Source organism: Penicillium hordei, assembly GCF_028827395.1.
Source record: "Penicillium hordei strain IBT 12815 chromosome Unknown utg000004l_segment0_segment0, whole genome shotgun sequence".
In the NCBI taxonomy this organism is placed as follows: domain Eukaryota; kingdom Fungi; phylum Ascomycota; class Eurotiomycetes; order Eurotiales; family Aspergillaceae; genus Penicillium; species Penicillium hordei.
In genome coordinates, this window is record NW_026623145.1 from 149,022 (window position 1) to 170,093 (window position 21,072).

General features: G+C 45.5%; 7 protein-coding genes across 7 annotated transcripts; 4 read left to right on the top strand and 3 right to left on the bottom strand.

The window, feature by feature from the left end:
• Positions 1-4,254: 4,254 nt before the first annotated feature.
• On the top strand, positions 4,255-6,968 carry N7537_007348 (uncharacterized protein; the record flags this gene model as incomplete). Its single annotated transcript, XM_056898405.1, has 4 exons — positions 4,255-4,405; positions 4,652-4,722; positions 6,787-6,864; positions 6,927-6,968. The coding sequence occupies 4 exons, from the start codon at positions 4,255-4,257 to the stop codon at positions 6,966-6,968; spliced, it is 342 nt and encodes a 113-aa protein (XP_056750481.1).
• Positions 6,969-8,755: 1,787 nt separating this feature from the next.
• N7537_007349 (putative MFS multidrug transporter) lies at positions 8,756-10,648 on the top strand (the record flags this gene model as incomplete). Its single annotated transcript, XM_056898406.1, has 5 exons — positions 8,756-9,795; positions 9,849-9,973; positions 10,024-10,136; positions 10,203-10,332; positions 10,383-10,648. 5 exons carry the CDS (start codon positions 8,756-8,758, stop codon positions 10,646-10,648), a joined length of 1,674 nt encoding a protein of 557 aa, XP_056750482.1.
• Positions 10,649-11,107: 459 nt separating this feature from the next.
• Positions 11,108-13,620, bottom strand: N7537_007350 (Zn(II)2Cys6 transcription factor domain-containing protein; the record flags this gene model as incomplete). Its single annotated transcript, XM_056898407.1, has 5 exons — positions 13,436-13,620; positions 13,217-13,384; positions 12,620-13,158; positions 12,085-12,564; positions 11,108-12,032 (listed from the first exon to the last, which is right to left on the bottom strand). Exons 1-5 carry the CDS (start codon positions 13,490-13,492, stop codon positions 11,108-11,110), a joined length of 2,169 nt encoding a protein of 722 aa, XP_056750483.1. The 5' UTR covers positions 13,493-13,620.
• Positions 13,621-13,795: 175 nt separating this feature from the next.
• On the top strand, positions 13,796-14,742 carry N7537_007351 (PHD finger protein; the record flags this gene model as incomplete). Its single annotated transcript, XM_056898408.1, has 2 exons — positions 13,796-13,958; positions 14,012-14,742. 2 exons carry the CDS (start codon positions 13,796-13,798, stop codon positions 14,740-14,742), a joined length of 894 nt encoding a protein of 297 aa, XP_056750484.1.
• Positions 14,743-15,654: 912 nt separating this feature from the next.
• Positions 15,655-18,270, top strand: N7537_007352 (glycoside hydrolase family 92 protein; the record flags this gene model as incomplete). The annotated part of the gene is made up of 6 exons (XM_056898409.1): positions 15,655-15,778; positions 15,832-15,864; positions 15,916-16,025; positions 16,080-16,897; positions 16,949-17,632; positions 17,691-18,270. 6 exons carry the CDS (start codon positions 15,655-15,657, stop codon positions 18,268-18,270), a joined length of 2,349 nt encoding a protein of 782 aa, XP_056750485.1.
• Positions 18,271-18,697: 427 nt separating this feature from the next.
• N7537_007353 (uncharacterized protein) lies at positions 18,698-19,716 on the bottom strand (the record flags this gene model as incomplete). The annotated part of the gene is made up of 5 exons (XM_056898410.1): positions 18,698-18,781; positions 18,837-19,034; positions 19,095-19,469; positions 19,522-19,580; positions 19,641-19,716. The coding sequence occupies 5 exons, from the start codon at positions 19,714-19,716 to the stop codon at positions 18,698-18,700; spliced, it is 792 nt and encodes a 263-aa protein (XP_056750486.1).
• A 794-nt stretch (positions 19,717-20,510) lies between these two features.
• On the bottom strand, positions 20,511-20,923 carry N7537_007354 (uncharacterized protein; the record flags this gene model as incomplete). Its single annotated transcript, XM_056898411.1, has 2 exons — positions 20,511-20,732; positions 20,798-20,923. The coding sequence occupies 2 exons, from the start codon at positions 20,921-20,923 to the stop codon at positions 20,511-20,513; spliced, it is 348 nt and encodes a 115-aa protein (XP_056750487.1).
• Positions 20,924-21,072: the final 149 nt, after the last annotated feature.

Here is a 21,072-nt window from a genome sequence, read left to right on the forward strand (position 1 = left end):
CCGATTGGTTGAACACCCGGCCGAGCGAGGAATGACCATTTATTTCCCAGTCCCACTTATACTGGTATCTAAATGCAATAATAAAATTTCGGGATGATGACATATGAATTCATTGTTAGCAGACGGATTTCAGGTTCTCAAGTGCCACAGCTCTTCCGAGTGGCCTCTGTAGAGATCTAACCCGAAAGTGGACTATTGGTAGCTAATCTAATAAAACTCCCGACTAGAACGGCGTGGTTTAAAGAGCTAATCGTTTACCTATTGAGGTTATATATAAATATTTGTACTTGGCTCTAAGTGGGATTAAGAGTAAGGAAATAACTAGTGGACTATAATATAAGAACAAGGAAGAATAGCAGTTTTGGTATTGGTGCCGTACGATCGCCAACATCAACGATTGCCCTAACAGTGTGCTCTTGTGCAAATAAGGATTGTGCTCGCCATTTTCCCGCATTCTCGTTTTCTTGTGGTGACTTTGACTGGCTTATATTTTCCATGTATAAACAAGGATACGATAACCTTTGAATACACTTTAGTTGTTATTTATATGAAAGGGGGTTTTTTTTTAAAAAAAAAATGCCGCTTCTCAGACAAGTTCACTGATCAACGTTTCCTAAAAAAAAGCAATTAAAAAAAGAAAGTTTGCCTCCTGTCGGGATTGATCCGACGACCTTACCATTTTGTAAGTTCATATACATACGAGTGGTACGCTCTACCACTGAGCTAAAGAGGCTACTTGGGTATTTGTTGGTGACGTTGGGATGTCATTACTATGTTGAATATATGTATGTTTAGTTTCTCACGTTTTCAAAAATAAACATATAACATCAAATGTCCTGCTCACCTACTACGTTATTGTTTTAATTTAGTTATCACTCGGTGGCTATTGATATGATTTTTAAATACCACGTCCATGGATATCAATTCTAGGGAGATAAAAAATCAGCGTTATCATGAGATTGAAAATAAAGTTGTTATATACTACCTATAGGCTAAAAATAGATATATATCGCAATCATGAAGCCATAGATATTTCCTACTCCTCCCAGAGAGGCTGGATAGGAATCCTCGTACAACCGAGCGCTATTAAAATGCTAAGTTGTAATTCATCGTATTCACTATATGTTCCGAGTGGCCATACAGTAGCCTGAGAGATTTCCAGGGGGAGGGGGGGGGGGGGGATGGTCTGATTCAAAGAGGAAGACAATGTTTGTAACTATCAATTCGCTAAAGTTAATAAAATGACAGACGCTCGCTAAATGCCAAACGAGGGCGCATGGTATCCAGATCACCCTGCCATGTGGCAGTGTTAGATAGACTTCTCGGCCTTGGGGTATTTGACGGGGAAAGAAAGTCCAGCTTTTGTGTATTTTTGGGCGATGCTTTCTGACTTTATGTAGGCAGATAATTGCCAGATTCCCAATAGGACGCTCGCATGGCTTAGTGGTAAAGCGCATGACTAGTAATCATGAGATCCTCGGTTCGACTCCGAGTGTGAGCATTTTTTGCTTTTTCTTACCAACATAAGAATAAACATGGCGGCTTGGTGAAGTCTTTTTAGTACATATGTAGTTTTTTTAACTCAGATATTGCCTTTCGTTAGTTAGGGTTACAACTAGAGCATACTACAAAGTATAGGCGGTAAAACCTTACAATGTACGGGATAATCTTTCCCATGTATAAAAAACAGGAAAGTTGGCTGCGTATGCGTTTTTTTGGATGTTTGTTTTAATTTATTACCATGACAGATAGGTGGATAATTTAAGTCCAGTAGAAAAAAAAGACGCCTTCAAGTCTTGGATACTGGGCATTTTAAATTATGTAAAGAGTTACATAGTCATGTAGGCAAAAAATGCTCACACTCGGAGTCGAACCGAGGATCTCATGATTACTAGTCATGCGCTTTACCACTAAGCCATGCGAGCTGATTGGTGGATAGTTTGCACATCTTTGTCTATATAAGGCTAATATAAGGCTAGTTGCTTTCTCTAGTCATGCTATCCCCTGCGTTCATCGTATTCCATATCTCATGCCATCTTTTAGGTAGATCGTCGGTTACCATTTCTCGTATTTGGCCAACGAGAATTGTGGGAGTTATTAAGGTGTCGAAAGGTGGCTGGCCTACGAAAAATTTAAAGAGCTGCCGACAAATTAGTCTTTGGTTTTTATACGGATTACCAGAGGATGATTTCACAGACCACACAGCCTATGCTCCACAAATCAACATTATAATCAACGCGATCTTGGAATATAACTTCTGGTGCTCGAAGAGATGAAGATATATGTAGTGTTTCAGGAACAGCAGTGTGTTAAATAGCTCTCCGAAGTCGATTGATTTGACAGTCTGAGCCGGATTCCAAAAATGCGTCCGATATAAGGTAGGCTTCACAATATATTGGGGCATTCTAGTTTCTAGGCATTTCCCATCGTGTCTTTAGACGTAGCCAATTTCTAGGCTTCCTAATATCTTAGTAAACCTTCCCTCTATCAAATCGTCTATGTAAGGCATTGTGAAGGCTAAATTGCGAGTATACAAATCTATATCAAGTGAGCACCATAGCAAAGTATTTTCAAGAAAGTGATTTACCTCTATATCCATTTTTTCGTTGGTGCAAACTATTGGGCCCGATCAAACATTACTTTGCAATGACTTTGGCGAGACTTCCAGGAAGTCTCCTATCTGCGAAGCGTACATCAATTGTGTCTAGAACGTTGGGCCCGAGAAGCGCGGAAGGAGCGTGCAGACTCACACCAATTGGTCCACCAATCGGACACATTCTGGGAATACCTCAAATTTGTTTCAAGGCCACGTCAGAAAAGGTGCGACGGCGCGGTGATTTGCAGTTGGATTGATCCTCCACCGACGTAGTCGCCGGTCAAGATTGTGAGCCAGGCGCTAAAAAGCACTGGTCATGTGTTCCTCAGTCGCTGATACGAGGCGGTCACTTCCATAGCTTGGAGCCTCTGTGATTCATGTCGCAGATATGCCTTCTTCCAGCCAATGATAGCATCTCTTAAAAGCTGCAGAGGCGTGTGCCATGTAGAGTTGATCCCGTTGTACAGCACTCGAGCCCCATTTGAACGTATTTCATGATGAAGTTGCATAGGTCAAGCGAGGAACCCTACCTACAAAGAAGTGAGTATGTGAATATCAGCAAAGCTCGCATTGTGGCTTGCCTAGGTTCCAATTTCGAAATATAAAAGGCGGCTTATTTCTCAGGACTTACCACTTTAACGACTTCACCAGTGTATTTCGAATCTTCACTCTGATACTCAGATTTATCTATCGCTCCCACGTTGGATGATCTGAAGCAGTCATCCATCTTGTATGTTTTACCGCCCTTTGAAACACTTTACTTCTACCAATAACTACTTTAGATACAATCAGCAATAGAGACCTAAATGTTACGCACTGCAAACTGGTCACAGTTAGGTTAGAATGGTTCTGGGTTGCCTTGTGCTTCTCAGGTTTCCAACACCAACGATCTGTTCTCTCAACCGTACTATTGCCTAACAGGCCATACTGCAGTATATTGTGAGTCCTTTTTAGGTATCGAGGAACAATGCTAGGTAGAGCGCCGAGTAGATCAATACCTCTTGATCGTGAGTGTTGTCAAGTTATATATAATCAAGTAAAGAATCTCCTAGTAGTCTAAAAAGTAAACACAAGTATCAATACAGGACAGAAGACGAAGAACAAAACTAGGAGGATGAATGAGTGTCCTTATATATCCCTGATTTTCTCCTGTATAGATAAGTAGATAGTAGTTAAGTAGATCGAGTCTATTCATCGACTATCGACGCTTCTACCAACTGCATGATCATGTGTTCCTATAGTTCCCAAGGTTAACTTCTAGTGCGTCTGATATCCGGTACAGTGAACAACAGACGTATGTACAGGAGCTCGAAATACATAGAGAGGGAAATATTAGGGAAAGATGAACGTAAAACTCGAGTCACCAGCAAGATATTCACCTCAACTAACGAGCGGAGGTCAACACGACGAAGAGCTCAACGTAGCATCTAGCAACAACTTTAGCAATGCATGTCATTTAGTTGTGCCTCCAGCCTGTCTCCAATGTAAATGTATTTTCATGATTTAATTTTTTTTCTTAGATATCTTCTCTTCTCGATATGTATACATAGTAGAAAAGGGCGAAAAAGGAGAAAAGTTATAACCTTGAGACTACCTTATATAGGCAAAGATGTGCGAAGCTCCCACCAATCAGCTCGCATGGCTTAGTGGTAAAGCGCATGACTAGTAATCATGAGATCCTCGGTTCGACTCCGAGTGTGAGCATTTTTTTGCCTTATTTCCACTATATTTCCAGGAATGCGTTATACAGCCAGTGGACAGAGTTTTTACATCATTTGGCCCACACCCTAGTGATTATTAGTACAGGTGGTGGGTCACCCATTTTAGGTAGGCGGTATAGATATATAGTGCGGTGATGGGTGGGGCTACAGGGGTGTAAAAACTTCAATGTTATGCCAGTCACTGTATATATTACCTATATTACCAAAGTTTAACATTCCAATACGTCGCTCGCATGGCCAAATAATGACAGTTATCATGAGGCCTTGGTTATGCTTCTTTTTGGCTTGTTCATGCGAATAGCCTTGTATAGACAGAAAAGTGCCGCACTTTCAGTAACACGCTCGCATGGCTTAGTGGTAAAGCGCATGACTAGTAATCATGAGATCCTCGGTTCGACTCCGAGTGTGAGCATTTTTTTGCTTCTATCTGACTTGTTCTGACGCCACTTTATTGAAGGGATGGATATTTAGGATGAAGTGCAAGAAAGCTTCACCCGCTTAGAGTTTTGCTTGCATATCAGACGAACGTTCCAAGGTTACCGTCACCCAGAACAAAACCAGCCCGCATATATATAGAACCTATGACTATGACCCGCCCTTTTATAAACTTTCTCCTCTACTTTTCCCATTTACGCTTCATTCTCGGACACCTATTCTTGCTACATATATAGAAGCTTCATATCCTTATCACCAAGTGCAAAGCTAACAGGAATGTTGGTCTTCTTGATATTGTGGATCTCGAGGATACTGGAATGGTCAATGAACCTAGCACTAAGAAGAGGATTTCAGTTTAAGCGGTCTCGCCCCTAAAGCCCAGATTTACGATATGTTTTCCTCCCCAGCCGAACCCAGCTGCGTAGATGATGGAAAACAGCGAGGCTATTAATTGACCCAAGAAGCTTCGAGGCGTAAATCATAGTCACATAGGGCTTGAAATAATGACAGAATTTGCCCTAATCGGCCCCAGCGGATGCCGTCTAAGACAGTCAGCCCCTGAGGCCATGATGTACATAAATTCATTTAATTCTGTGGATACAACTAGTATTTACGGTGTGTTGAATTCTTAGGCTGTGATTAAATTTGCGCTCTTAGCTCGCTGTCCATATGGGGAATCAAGCGACTATCCACCGAGCGAATCATAAATATGTAATGTAGGGAGGGATATCTAGCTCGTCTTGCGGAATGTTGTGGAATCTGATCCGTTCACATAATACAATGCCCTGACCAACGAAAAGATAGAACAGAGTATCTGTTTTGAGGATGTGGAGATAGATTCCTGTACCTTCATCTCTTTCAGGGCTACCTCCAATATCGATCAATCTAGGCTAGGTCGGTTTCTGGTAGACCTAATGGTGCCAGAGTTAATGAACATACCCAGCTAGTCTGATTGAGGCTTTTTTTTTGAAAGCTTCCTTTGAGGTCGGGGTCAGAGAATTATAGAGAGTCTCCCTATCCCTTGAGTGGACTCTATAAACTCTCCGTAGCGGTCTCTTTGAGTATTGTCAAGCCTTATCTACCTAAGAAGGCGTGTAGCAATAAGCCGTAGGGGCGGGTTATTCAGGCAGGGGTTTGGGGCTCGAGGGGGAAACTGGAAGGCCAGGCCTGGGTAGAGCTTATCGGCAAGGAGATAGGGAATTCGGACACCTTGAAGCAGGCAGATTTCTTCAATCATGGCCTTGGTGTATCTACCAAGCTCACTATATGGATTGTCTTGGCATCATTCCACTCCGTGCTATCCGAGTCGAGCTCTCTGGACGCAACCTCTCGAATGCTACATGTGTAGGGATATGTGCGGCATATGACCTTCAAGCCCTCCGGAAACAGAGTCGCTTAAGTTAGGTTGTTTGGGTCGTTGCCGGCTTTAGCGATAGCTAGGATTTTATAGCAGCCCGGGCAGACTGAGAAAGCTAGTGCATATCCTCAGACTAGTGCCAGGAGGCACAAACAAGACAAATCCTATGGGACCTCAAATGGTAGGCTTGTTCTGAGTTTCCTCTATGCCAGTGTTAGAAGATCGAATATCGTGTATACGCGCCTTTATGGCTAAGCGTGGATGATCGGTTACATACTAAATATGAAGAGGGGGAAAAAGAAAAGCAGGTATCGATGATAACTATCTGAAGAAGAAGAAAGTTAAAAGGTAGATAAAGTCCTACGCAAAAGAACAAGTAGAGAGAGGTTACCTAACCCGAGAGGAATCTTCGCATTACAGGCACAAGTATGATATAAGAGAACTTCATGTGATACCCAAAGACCGTAATATCCAAATGTCACGATTAAAATTTCTTAATTATTCAAATCTAGCAGATTTTCCCCAGTCTGATTTTTCCTCCCATTTCGAGGAATCCACTATAAGCACCCTGTCCAAACCTCGTTCTTTGCCTCGCCTAGTACGTGTCTTGCCCAGCGAAAGAGCAATCGATTACGTGGCCCTCGCTTTTCCCTTTATATAGGCCTAACGTGGGAAAGCCTCCACCAATCAGCTCGCATGGCTTAGTGGTAAAGCGCATGACTAGTAATCATGAGATCCTCGGTTCGACTCCGAGTGTGAGCATTTTTTGCCTCGTTGTTATTTCTGTAGTTTTCTAGGAAAATAACATTATGTACAGTACTCAAAGCTGAAAAGTAAATCTATTGCTCGCATGGCTTAGTGGTAAAGCGCATGACTTGTACATTCCCCTAGGGAAATGTGATCATGAGATCCCTGGTTCGATCCCGGGTGTGAGCTTCTTTTTTTGCTAGTTCGGCCGAGCAGCCTTATATATCCAGTTCACTTAATCGGTGACTCCGAGTGTTTCTTTTTGCGTGGGAAAGATACAGGGCTTTTTATTACTAGAATAGAAACCTTCATGTTTAGTTTGGAGATTCGCTAGTCTAACATTTTATGTTGTAATCCCCAACAGCCTTATTAAACATATTCATACTGATTGCTTTTATGCAGATTTCATGATTACATAGTTACACATACACACGCGGTCCTTCTCGCCCCTACAATGGCAAATGCTTACATACTTACTTGCCCCTTAAGCTTGATTTGGTACACAGTCACATTTAGAGAGTCGAAAGCCATTATCGGAGCGTTGGTTAGTCTTACCCTCATCGTGTGGTTAGGGCGGGGCTCCCTGTCATTTAAGATAGTAGGAAAATTAGATCTCTGCAGGAGCGTAACTTGGGCGGGAAATCAAGGCGAGCAACTACCGATGGCAAATAAATCTCTGTGTCCATAAGCGTTGGCGTATCTGTCGCATTTCGAGGTCAACCAGTAACGGGGCTCTAGTCAAAGTGATATACATAGTCTTCATCTACACTCTGCAGGGCTCAGAATTCCCCGGATTACCCGCAGAATGCGCTTTAACCTTTTTATTTTTTTCTATTCTCATACTCTCGAGGTCTTTGTCTTGATGGCTTATTCTTTGATACCACTCGGCAAATTCTCTGCGGGATTATGCCGCGTTTGGGACCCCCCTTGGTGCTATTCCGCATCAAGAGACTAGACTGCGTTGTGACAAGAGTGGCAGACATACATCTTGGTAATCCTGGATGTTGATTGCCCGAGCTAAACTCCTGGTCATATCAGCGGAATCTATTTCAATCAAAATTTAAACCAAGCGAAGGTTAAAAGAGAAAAGCGGAACCCTCTTAGATATGGATGTGCATATGTAGCGATGAGGCGAAGCTGGGCCAACAATAGTGGAAGATTGCTTATATTACTAGCGAAACCATGGGAGTAGTCGGCTATATAACCTCCATAATTGACGATTTAAGACTTGAAATAATTAGCTGCAAAACTGTAGTACTGGTAGCAACTACATATATAGTAGTGTTTTGAGACCGGATGTGGGGCTGCCTGAGGCTATCATGTTTACCAGGACTTTGCTCCATAGACCTTTCTTCCTTCTATCATGATCTTTATCCCGACTTCGCCATCAAACTTGCCCTCTTGTTGCTCTTATTAGGAATATGTAGTACCACGCGGGAGGATGTTCCGGACCAATTCACCTATCATCTCCTCTTCAAAAGGTTCAGGAAGTTGGACCCTAAAATTTCTGCGTTGTCGGATTATAATTGCGGCCTGTCAGCTGGGGTCTTATCCTCAATCCCCCAGAGTGTGGAGGGAGGAATTTCGATGAGCCCAATGATGATCGATAGAGTCATGATCCCCGGATGTCACCTCCACACCACGAAACACGCGAAGAAGCTTGGTAAAGCTTGGTCGAGCCGGACTGTGCTGGTCACCCAGACCAATCGGAAAAACCGAAGATTTACATACGCAGTCGATGTAATGGACTCTTGGCACTTCTCTGGAGAAGAGAAAAAAGCATTTAATTAGGCTCCGGGGCTCCGGTTTATGCCTGATATCCAGAATGGCGGCTCTTGTTATTTTGGGTGCTATTCTGCTGAGAGCTCTTGAATTATTTTTGTCGGGTACTTCATTACAATGAGTCACCACGAATACCCTTTCTCCAATCTAGATCAAGCAGACGGAGACGTGGAGAAGCAAGATGATAGCGACGGTGGAATCCGTTCTCCTGGGGGTACTCCTCGACCCAGCCGCCCAAAGAAAGAAGGTGCAGATGGAGCTGTCAATGAACATGATAGAGAAGAGTTGAAGGAATGGGAGTGCTACGACAAGCTAGGATACTCCTATCCCTGGTGGAAGAAATGGGGTATCCTCTCCGTCATATTTGCTGTCCAAACATCCATGAATTTCAATGCTAGTTTCTATGCCAGCAGCATCACCCTGTACGCGACGCACTTCAGCATCTCAGAGCAAGCCGCACGTGTTGGCCAGATGGGGTTTCTAGTTGCTTATGCATTTGGCTGCGAGTTTTGGGCGCCCTTCAGCGAAGAGTTTGGTCGATGGCCAACAATGCAGCTCAGCTTGTTATTCGTCAATATCTGGCAGATCCCCTGCGCCCTGGCTCCCAACTTTGGCACCGTTGTTATCTGCCGCATTCTCGGGGGTCTATCATCCGCCGGTGGTTCTGTAACACTCGGCATGGTAGCAGACATGTGGGAGCCAGAGGGCCAACAATATGCTGTGGCTTTCATTGTTCTATCTTCTGTGGCAGGCTCGGTGATTGCCCCAGTCGTTGGGGGCTTTGTGGCAACCTTCCTGGACTGGCATTGGAATTTCTGGATTCAGCTTATCCTTGGAGGCTTTGTGCAAATATTGCACTTCTTCATTCCAGAGACCAGATGCAGCATCCTTATCACGAGAGAGGCCAGGCGAAGACGGAAAAGCGGAAATATGGTGTGGAGTGGTGATGAGCTGAAGAAAACTCGTATGTCCTTCCGCTGGGTGTTCATGGTTTGGATACGTCCGTTTGTCATGTTCGTGCGCGAGCCTATCGTCTTGTGTCTCTCTCTGCTCAGCGGCTTCAGCGATTCTCTCATCTTCACTTTCCTTCAATCGTATACACCGGTATACAAGCAATGGCACTTCACTATGATTACAACTGGACTTTCATTCCTCCCGTGAGTATGCACGATCTTGAATATAGGGTGGTTCTGATTATTTGATCTTACAGGCTTCTGGTGGGCTATTTCATTGCCTATTTTTCATTTATTCCATGGATTCATAAACATTGCAGAATTAGAGCGAAAGACCCAGATGCTCTCCAGCCAGAAGCTCGGCTTTATTGGTTACTATGGAGTAAGTATTCTCAAAGTTGTTCCCTTAGTCTTATTATTGACTCGCAACAGTGGCTCCTCTGCTGACAATTGGCCTATTTGGATTCGCGTGGACTAGCCTTGGTCCACCTAATGTCCATTGGATTGCGCCTATGATCTTCTCTGCCTTGATTGCCATTGCCAATGTAAGTGAAAAGTGAAGGAGATCCATATTCCTCGATACAGGACTGAGAAGGTATTCTATGATCAAGTACGCCATTTATATGGCCACAATTGACTACATGATTGCCGCGTATGGTCCATATGCGGCCTCGGCCACAGGAGGAAACGGATTCGCCCGTGATTTCCTGGCCGGTATTGCAGCAATGTATTCAGTGCCCAGTAAGTCACCACAATCCTACAACAGCATACGCTCTGACCGAAAAACGCAGTGTACACACACATGGGTACAACACACCACCTTGAATGGCCTTCCACCTTATTGGGATTCATGGCAATCCTCTTCACCATCCCAATATACATATTCTATTGGAAAGGTCCTAGGATTCGGGAATTGTCACCATTTGCGCAGACCTTGGCTTCCGACAGAAAGAAGGCTGGCCGGAGGGTTTCTTCCTGTGGTTCCGGTGACCCAGACCCCGTTGAAAGGTATCTGTCTGGACGTTCCTCGGAGGAGACCAGAACTAGATCCGGTTAAACCATATCAGAACGGTGGACATAAAGGGTATGCATTCATTGACACAGGATGTAAGAATCGGTTGAATTGAAAAGCTTTTGTTTTTATAGAGACATTCTTCGTGCTGATCTCTGTTTCTGTTTGGCCTTGATCACTACTAGACTAGAAAACTGAGTTTAATTTTTTGTTTTGATATAACGTTACAATGGACTTGTTTTCAAGTAATTTGGAGAGTGTTCGCTATTATACCTTAGGTATGCGTGATGGAAGAATGCCATCATCCCATCAAACCGTAGTCATGTCATAGCCAATAACTATATCGGAAATAATCCCCGATGAACCACGAGTGACGATATTCTTAGTATCTGATAAATGTACTTTGCTCGCGAGAGTGTTTGAAATTAGGTATACAGTATATATAAATTTAGACACAGTATAGTTCATGGTCCTTACCGATGTAGAAACAGAAATCAAGTAAAATCATTGATTCCAGGAATCCTGGAGTTTCCGAACGGCATATTCAGTAGTCCAACCCAAATCAGCCTCAACGCCCCGTAGCAGATCAACAATAATCTGGTGTTCCTCGGTATTTTCAAGACACTGTCCGACAGCGACAAGAAGCGGGACCATGAATATGCGAACCCCACCCTGGGGGCGGCCCAGTGCAATGCCGCTGACTTCACGGGAACGGAACTCGACCTCTTTCGTAACCTCCCGGTACCCTTGTAAGCGGTCAAAGGCTGTAGACGGTGCGCTGATCACATCTGCCGGCCGATTGAGCAATAATGCGATGCGCCCGAAATGGTAATGTTGCATGGCAGCAGCACAGGTCGTTAAACTGTGAAAGATTTCAGGGAATGGCAAGTAACTGCCTTCGGAAGTCTTTGATATGTCCTTGGGGCGTTCGATCCGCACAGAAGAACGGAACGTTTCGGGCACATTTTCAAACCATGTTTGAAACTCGAAAGATAGCTTGAGCCAGGTATCTGTGTCCGGATATGGCAACTGAGCGGCATTTGGTGTTGTGCCCTGAATCTCGGGTGAAGCTCCGGGCGGAGATCCTGTCCACTGCGCGAGCTGTAATTGTTTAGACCTGGCGAGAAAATTGATGACTTTCGTGACAAGCCAGATCAAGCCATTAGCAGCCTGATCTTCCTGTGATAGAGTTGACCCATTCCGGATAAGATTAAAGTCTTTCTGATCATTAATTGAAATTCCTGCTGCCCGCCAGAGGGGGAGGTTCTCTGGGTCGAAGTGTGTAGGTGATCGGGTGAAGTAAGAACCGAGATAGTCTTGGCGGGCGAAATTCCAGAAGGCAGCTTGAATGCCATGAGAAAATAGGGCAGATGTTGCCGAATGTAAACCGAGAAGAGACTCAAACAAAGGGCGAATGCGAGCAAGTTGCCTGGGTCGAAGTGTTAGTAATAAAAAAACAACCATCAACGAGTATGCCTTACATGTGCCACTCGTCCCCGGGCATATCTAAAAGCCTATACATGGTAAGAAGCGTAGCAGTTGCTAGTAGCTCCTCTGTCTTTCGAATGACCGCCACGTCATTTGGGTCTTCACTCCCGGGATTCATGTTCGCTTGAGTCTGACCAGAGCTGATCCATCGCCCAACGATCTCAAAGGGGGATTCCAGAACCGCCGAGCTAGACACAGTGGTATAGCCATCGGACGTAATGTTATTCAAATCTGAAGCTGCCAGGTAATAGTAATTGGCAGCCTTGAGGAACCAGTCAACTTGAGTTGCATTTGGGTAGGTTTCCGTAGTCGCAGGGCTTGTGAACATTCCGCCCGTGGAAGCCTTGACTCCTTTCAAACGAGCTAGGTGCTTGGCTGCTAAGGCTGCAATAGCGTACTTCACGGACAGATTGTTGATGGCTCGAATAGGAGCATGGACGGCGAAGAAATTCCGAGAATCGGATAAATCCAACCTAGTTACGTTATCAAAACAATGTATAAGCAAAGAGAAATGTCAGCTGCACGCACCATGGACCTATTATCTCAGAGTAATGTCGGGTGAGGAACGCGATCTCGTGTTCAGTTCCAGTCATGAGCTCCGAGAAGATATCTTGGAATTCGTCTTTTTCGCTTCGATGTGATGAGCTCTCGGAGATGACCCTGTGGTAATCGGGGTGCTTATGCGGGATTGGGTTGTAGGTGCTATCAAATGTTGGGAAACCTCCTGTGGCCGCAGCTGGTGAGATTGACTTGTAGATCATGTTTCTTGTAGATCTGCTGCCTTCCTCAGTAGCAGAGATGGAGTTTGGAATAGAGATAGCTGGGCTTTCTGGGGCATGCATGGTTGTTTGTTGGGTACTCCCCATAGCAACCTCTGGCCGGCTAGAATGACGAGGCATCTCTAATATCATCTGGTCATCTCGCGAGTCTAACCTCGTGTTATCCATCTCAAAGTGAAGAGCGGGACTATCTTGCTCTTGAGGTTGATTCCATTGCAAAACCTGCTCATTGAGTCCTACGGGCGAGCTTTTTGGCTGCGTTGAGTCTGATATCAGCTCTGCGTGTGCCTATCATATCACAAAGCATGAGTGTTTGGGCATAATTATAATTGGCAGTTTGACCTACTTTGCTTGAATTGAATGATGAGCCTGGTCTTGGATGAGGTTCTTGATATGGAGCATAGCGTCGCCTTACTGTGGCTCCTTGATCGATAAATTTGCGGGTTTGAACATACCCTGGGCATTCTACCCCTGCGGTGGTGCACCGCTGACAATGAGGGCGAGTCTCATCACACTGTCACAGGTTAGTAATAATCTGCAAATTATGTTCGAAAGTCCAACTAACCTTGAGATGCCTCTTTTTGCAACGCTCGCAAGCTTTGTTAGATGGCACCCCAGGCATTGTGGGTTGTATCGTGATCTCCAGGCCTTAGTGCTCGGTTTTTGAGGTCATGGGGAGAGCTCCACTTTGCGTCTTTATAATACACACAGCTACTTCACATTTCGAAAATACATCGAGCGAAAATGCAATTTGAGGGCAAGCAATCTAGAATGAATGATGCGAGATACGTGCCAGGCCCGCGGGCTGAAGGGCCGATTACATAAGCACATGGGAATTTCTCGCTCGGAACTCGGACTTTGGTCACGTTTTCCCTTGTACATCCTGTCGTCATCTACTTTTCTTCTACAAAAAGCCCCATACATCATGTTGCGGACGCCGTCAATTCTCGTTGATAGTCAATATGACTCACCTGATCCATTGATCCGGTCTATTGAAGATCATGATCAGATACGATGGGGCTCAATATCTTCAACACAGCCTGTTCTTTCAGGTCCAGAACAAATTCGCGTATATCATGAATGGATTGGTGTGCCACTATATCAAAACTGACCAGTGATATTTGCTAATTAATTATCGCAGATGCCGGGAAGCCTCATAATATAGTTTGCTGGGAATGTCGTCTCCCTGATAGTCTGATTGGCTGTCAGACATGCTGTAGATCCTATCATACTGCATGTCTATTGGATGTAGTTCGCTCTGCAAATAACTTTCATTGTCCGTCTTGCCGGGCAAGAGATTGGGATCGTGCACCGCCTCAGTTCCCTGTGCCGTCCCCGGCCCCAAGTACTGGTGGGACAACCCCAAGCAGCCATCCAGACCCGTCTGGAAATATTCCAATTCGTGGTGATAGATCACCAACGGCATCACGGCGTAAATCCTCAGCGGCCCCACGGATGATGCCCCCTAATTTAAACCGTATTGATGAACTCAGCCCTCGCGGTACGCCAGCCGAGGGATCCTCTGTGGCAGAGACGTACCCTCAGCTTCTAGAATATCTAGCGCTACCCGATAATGAGACAAATCATCATACCCAACCGTCACAGTTCAAGCACCAACTGGGAATGGCGATAAAAGAGATTGAATCAAATCGGGCATCAATACGAGACAAGGTGAACATCCGAGAGGACTATTCACGATTACAACGCGAGAATGCACAAATCAAAGCATACCTTGATTCCAAACGCTCACCCCGAGATTCTGCCGTTCCCAGCCCTTCGGCGGGTTCACACGACATCATCTCAAGACCGCCATCTGAGCAAAGGGGGAAGGCCTGGGACAGCCTTGCTCTTGACACACTTGACATGTTTTGATTGTTCGTGTCTGGCTGGACGAAGCATTTTTGATTTAAGTGAAGAGTTTCAACTACAGCGAAAGAACAAACATCAAATGTCTTGAGCGTTCCATTTACCCGACACGATCACTTTAAATGGGCTCTATTTTTGTCGAACATTATTTCTCGACGTTCTAGATGCATGTTGGAAACCCTGCATTTCGCCGAAAGGTTTCCGACCGGTTGATCATAATGTTGATCATGTCACCGTCACCCCCCATATTTTTGACACAAAATAGCGCGGAGAAGGTTACATGAAATGAAGGCTTTGGCTCGGTCTCGACTCGTTGGCCCTCGGAACTGACGGATCATCCCCCCTGGACCCCCTGGACCCCCTGGAGAGACGGCGTTCCCCGCAGCTCGGGGTAATTGGCTCCCCCTCAACCCCAACGATCGATAGCCAGTCATGGACCAGGTCATTATGAAATGTTTACTTGGATCCTTGTTCAAGCATCTTCCGTGCATAGCTCCGCGCTTTTCGCTCCTTGACCTCTCCCGATGTGGGGAGCAAACGGGCGTGGCAGAGTGTACTCCGTGTTCCCGGACCAGATGTGGTAGATGTGACACCACTTTGGCCAGGGGTTGACGCTACGTGCACTAGTGAACTGCTCGTGCATATTGTTATTTGGCCTAAAGTCCAAAAGAATACAAAGGAGGTGACTGGCAGTTTCCCCATATTTTGTGATTTTCCTTGAAAGGCAGTTCGCATGCCGATCTGGGTTGGAATGCTTTCCCCGCGACTTGTGGCCAATCCCTAAATAAGGAGCTTAAATTCCACAGTGGAACGCGTGATTTCTACGTCTTAATTATAAATTGGACAGCTGTTGGATTATTTGTGTGGTCGAGGATAGTTCCTGTATCCATTATGCCATCACAGCATCCCTCCCACCGCATGTGGCTCCTCGGTGGAATTGTGACAGCTCTCTATGCTTCCAACGTCATAGCGACAAAGGATGCTTTAGATGATCCTGGCGTCTTGAAATATGTCGATCCTTTGATTGGCACCGCGAATGGAGGTTTGTGTTGAACATGAGCATTTCTGTCTGCTAAGGCTGACCAACTCTTACAGGCCATGTATTTGCTGGCGCGACTTTGCCGTTTGGTGATTCATACCATACACCGTGTTTTCATCTATCAAGGCTAATAGATACAGGTATGGCCAAAGCCGTGGCGGACACAACAGGCGAGAATCAGGCTGGCTTCGCTTATGACACGAAGGTTGTGACTGGTTTCTCACACATGCATGATTCTGGAACTGGCGGCGTAAGTTTTCCCAGAATATTGGAGAACATGCCCTGGATCTGACTAGCTCCAAAGTCACCATCAATGGGAAATTTCCCCATCTTCGCACAAGGAAATTGCCCACAAGACGATATTAACCAGTGCAAATGGCAACAATCGGAAAGAGCAGCTGCCTGGGACAGAAAGTCGCCTGAAGCTCGCCCAGGGTATTTCAGCATTTCATTGGCGAATGGCGTTCACGCAGAAATGACAACCACAAATCGATCTGCTTTATATCGGTTCACGTTCAATGAAACCCTCGGTCAGTCGCTCAGTCCAGTAGTTCTTCTGGATTTGATGGATTTACCGCAATCTCGAACAAGTGGCAGTGCCGATGTGGACCAATCGACTGGGCGTATCACGGGAAGTGGCACTTTCAGCCCGAGCTTTGGTATCGGCAGTTACAAGTCATATGTTTGCGTTGATTTCAAAGGAGCAGAGCTTCGTGACACAGGCACCTGGGAGAAAAACCAACCAAACCTCAACAGGCGGACATTGACACTCGGATCTGACGTATCATCCACTCTCTCGGCCGGTACATTTACCAGATTCCACGCTCCCAAGGATAGCAGCATTCTTGCTCGCGTTGGTGTTAGCTTCATAAGTACTCACCAGGCTTGCTCGAACGCGGAGCGAGAACAACCCGACTTTGACTTCGAGGGCACTGTTTCCGCTGCTGAATCTGCTTGGCAAGGAAAGTTGGATGTCATTTCTGTGGATGCAGATGGAGTTTCATCAGATCTGCAAACGGTATTCTGGAGTGGAGCATATCGAACGTTCATCAGTCCCCAAGATTATACCGGTGAAAACCCTCTCTGGAAAAGTGACGAGCCGTATTATGACAGCTACTATTGGTAAGCCAGCTCCGCGTCAAGAGACATGACTAGCATGCTAACATGGCTCAGTATATGGGACTCTTTCCGCAGCATTCATCCGCTGCTGACTCTGGTTGATCCTTTCTCCCAATCCCTCATGATGCGCAGCTTAATCGACACCTATAGACACGAAGGATATCTGCCGGACTGTCGCATGTCGCTTTGCAAGGGATTCACGCAGGGCGGGTCCAACGCAGATGTGGTTATGGCAGATGCGTTTCTGAAAAAGGTTCCGGGTATCGACTGGGACACTGCATATGAAGCTGTTGTCAAGGATGCAGAGGTAGAGCCCAAAAACTGGGACGTGGAAGGCCGCGGTGGCTTGCGGAGTTGGAAAAATCTCGGCTATATTCCTTTTGATGACGATGATCCCGATGGCGAAGGTACACACACTCGGAGTATATCGCGAACGGTGGAGTATGCTTATAACGACTTTTGCATTGCCGAGATGGCACAGGGAATGGGCCACCAGTCCGACTATGAGAAATACACGAAACGGTCTGGAAACTGGATCCACATGTTCAAGGCCGACCAGAAGTCAAGCATCAAGGGGGTCGACACCAACTTCACCGGATTCCTACAGCCTCGATATACGAATGGCACATGGGGACACCAAGACCCAATATTTTGTAGTCCTCTTTTGAGCTTTACCTCATGCTACCTCAATCCTGATGGCCATGAGACCTATGAAGGTAGTGCATGGATGTATACCTTGTGGGTGCTCACTTGTGATTTATGCTTCTTATCCTCGTAACTAACGCTTTACTTACAGCTATGCCCCCCACGACATGGGCGCTCTTGTCAAGACGCTTGGCGGTGCCGAATCCTTCACCTCTCGGCTAAGCTATCTCCATGACTCTGGTTTGCTCTACGTGGGCGATGAACAGGCCTTCTTACCCGTTTACCAATTCCACTACTCGGGACGGCCAGGTCTCTCGGCAAAGCAGAGCCACTTCTACATTCCATCCCAATTCAACACGACAGTCAATGGTATCGCCGGCAACGACGATAGCGGAGCCATGGGCTCATTTGTTGTTCTGAGCATGATGGGTCTGTGGCCAGTGCCCGGTCAGGACGTTTACCTGATCACTCCACCCTACTTCAAAGAAGTCAGCATTCGAAATGCCCTCACTGGAAAGGTCGCCACTATCCGCAACATTAATTTCGATCCTAGTTACAGGTCCATCTATATCCAGAGTGCCAAGTGGAATGACAAACCGTGGTCAAGGAATTGGATCAACCATGACTTCTTCGCTGAGGGTGGTGTTCTTGAACTTGTGCTGGGACCTAAGGAGAGTGAATGGGGAACTCATATTCAGGATCTGCCGCCAAGTTTGAGCGATTATCACTGAATTGTTGATTGGGGATTGAGATGCAACTGTGCTGAGAGAATGGTAATTCGAGATTGTCTTTAGTACCTATAAGAATAGTCTGCGGCTTATACGGCCTCTATAAGACTTTAATAATCTGATCCATGTATCTTCAGATGATATTAGGGACGTGATATGTAATAACATACATCCCAAGGTATTTTCGCTTGTATTTCTTTTTTTTTTATGTCCCTTTTTAATGTCTTCGATGTATACGAAGGCATTAAAAAGTATAAACTGTGCAGATGACTTTTCTATGTATATTCAGGGACTGATACATGGTATATATCACTAAACCTTTGTTATGTGTCGGACGGAATATGGGCATTGGGAATCATTCTGTTCATTCGCGCATCTTGGACTTTACCACACAAAGTAGCCCCTTGGTTATCAAATCACGAGGCAGAATCTAAAGCAAAGTGTATCCTCCATCAATAATGAGGTTTGCACCAGTCATATAGCTAGATGCATCCGAGGCGCAGAATACGTAGGCCTAGATGGGGATTGTCAACCGATGCCTAGAGGAAACTGGATCTGTGGAACCTTACCCCCTTCAACTCATAAGATTCTGCCATTCTCTTGGCAGGAATCAAGTCGTACCACTTGTCACACCACTCCTTGGGGAAGGTATTCAGAATTTCGGTAGCGATGTATCCAGGGGAGATGCAGTTAACACGACAGTAGTCAACCCACTCGACAGACAGGCACTTGGCGAGTTGAACAACTCCTGCCTTGGACGCATTGTACTATGCAATGATGAGCGACACGCAGAAGGACCGTTTTCAACAGAGAAATAGAGAACATACTGCCGCTTGCTTCTGTGGGATATTGACCAAATTCGCACTGATGGAGGCTGTGAAGATAACATTTCCATGGCCCTGTACCTTGAATATCCGGCCGGCAGCTTGAGCAGAGTAGAAAGCACCATCAAGATTGACCTTCATGATCTCGCTCCATTGATCGGAGGTGTAGTCCTCGGCGGCGATGCTCGAGACAATCCCAGAGTTGACGACCATGATATCGAGTTTCCCGAAATCCTTCACGACCTGCTGCACAACCGCCTCGACCTCAGACTGGATGGACACATTGGCTTTGTACGCTGCTGCGCGTACGTTGTTAGTAGATGCAATTTCGGCTGCAATTGTATCGGCCGTATGGGATGTATGATAGATCAAGGCGACCTTTGTAAATTGTTAGTTTGATTGTTTTGTAGGATCTGATAGTATGACATACATTTGCACCGGCTTCAGCCAATGCTCTCGAGACTTCAAGGCCGATTCCGCGAGCGCCCCCTGTGACAGGGTGTTATTCGAAACGCTTTTTGACGATTGGAATATTGGGAGATACTGTACCAGTCACAACTGCGACTTTGCCCGTGAGGTCGAAGGCCTTCATGACATGCTGATTTGGGGGTTGTGTGAGGACCATTTTGTCGTATGAGTAGGTTGTCGCTTGCACTCGAGATAATAATATGAGCTCAATCAAAACAGCAACGAAGAGAAGAAATGGACGTGAGCCATGTTCCCCTCTATCCCCGCATCGGGTCATCCCCGACGTGTCTCCAATCATTGTGACTTCATCCCGCAGCTAAAAACCGACCGGACCTTGGCGAAAGCGACCTCTGCTTCACCCCATGTCCACTAACAACCTTGAGTTTTCGGCCGTTGGTTCAATTTCCCATTGCTTTGATGTGAATCGTTGGCACAGCCAGCTGATGTGGTTGGGTGAAAGGCATCGAGACGTCGATTCATTTTTTTGAGTCCCTTGAACAATTGTTTATTCTCCCGGTTGAGTTCATAAGCCCAGAGGAGGGCGAGAGCTTCGTTGGTTTTTGTATTCTCCATTGTCAAAGATGGGATCGAAGAGGTGAGGAAAAGAAAGACGGAGCAAACTGAGCAACCGCGTATTCTTCTACCCCGAGGTCTTTACCCTGAATTACCTACATATGTATGTGTATATGTATGTGTATATGTATGTGTATATGTATGTATATATGTATGTATATATGTATATGTATGCGTATATGTACCTAAAGATTATAACTCTTAGAATGGACTTTATAATTATGTGTAACCAGGGATTCTTCCATTGATATCAAACTGGCTCGTAAGGCAGAATAAAATTCAGAAACAACAAAGTGTTAGACTTTATGTACTTTGTGTATCTGGTCAGATATCGAGACATCGAATATTCAAAGATGTCTGTCCTTCGGGTTTCTCTTCTTATTCACTCATGGCATCGCCCTCATCCTCAGTATTGGCCTCGTAGGTCAGCTCCTTGGTCTGAACCTTGTGGTCATCATCCTTGGCCTTGGACGTGTGAGTTTCTTCATCATTTTTGGCGGATGCTTCCATTTCATCAAGCTTCTTCTTCATGCGCTTGAATCTCATTTGGGCGGCATTGTTCTTGATGCCAAAGTATCCGGCGACGGCTGGGATGTCAATCTGCGAGTTGATATTGTGAGCACAATCCATGAGATTCAAGCGACATGGTCGAGGAAAAACGTAACCTGAACATCCGAGACCTTGTGACAGGCCCACAGGAACAAGAGCTGCTTCTTCAGATCAGAGTCTCTGGGTTCCTTTGGCTTGGCTGGGCTTTTTCCAACCTTCGAGGTGGATTTATTTGCAGCCATTTTCGCTTGAATGGAGGTGTAATGTCTGGGTAATTAGATTGCAGGCGTGAGCTGTGAGTACTTTAGATATGAAGGTTGTTGTTTAGAAAAGACCTTGGGAAATAACAGTGAATGGTGAACTTGAGGGAGAAGGAAAGAAGAAGAGTGAG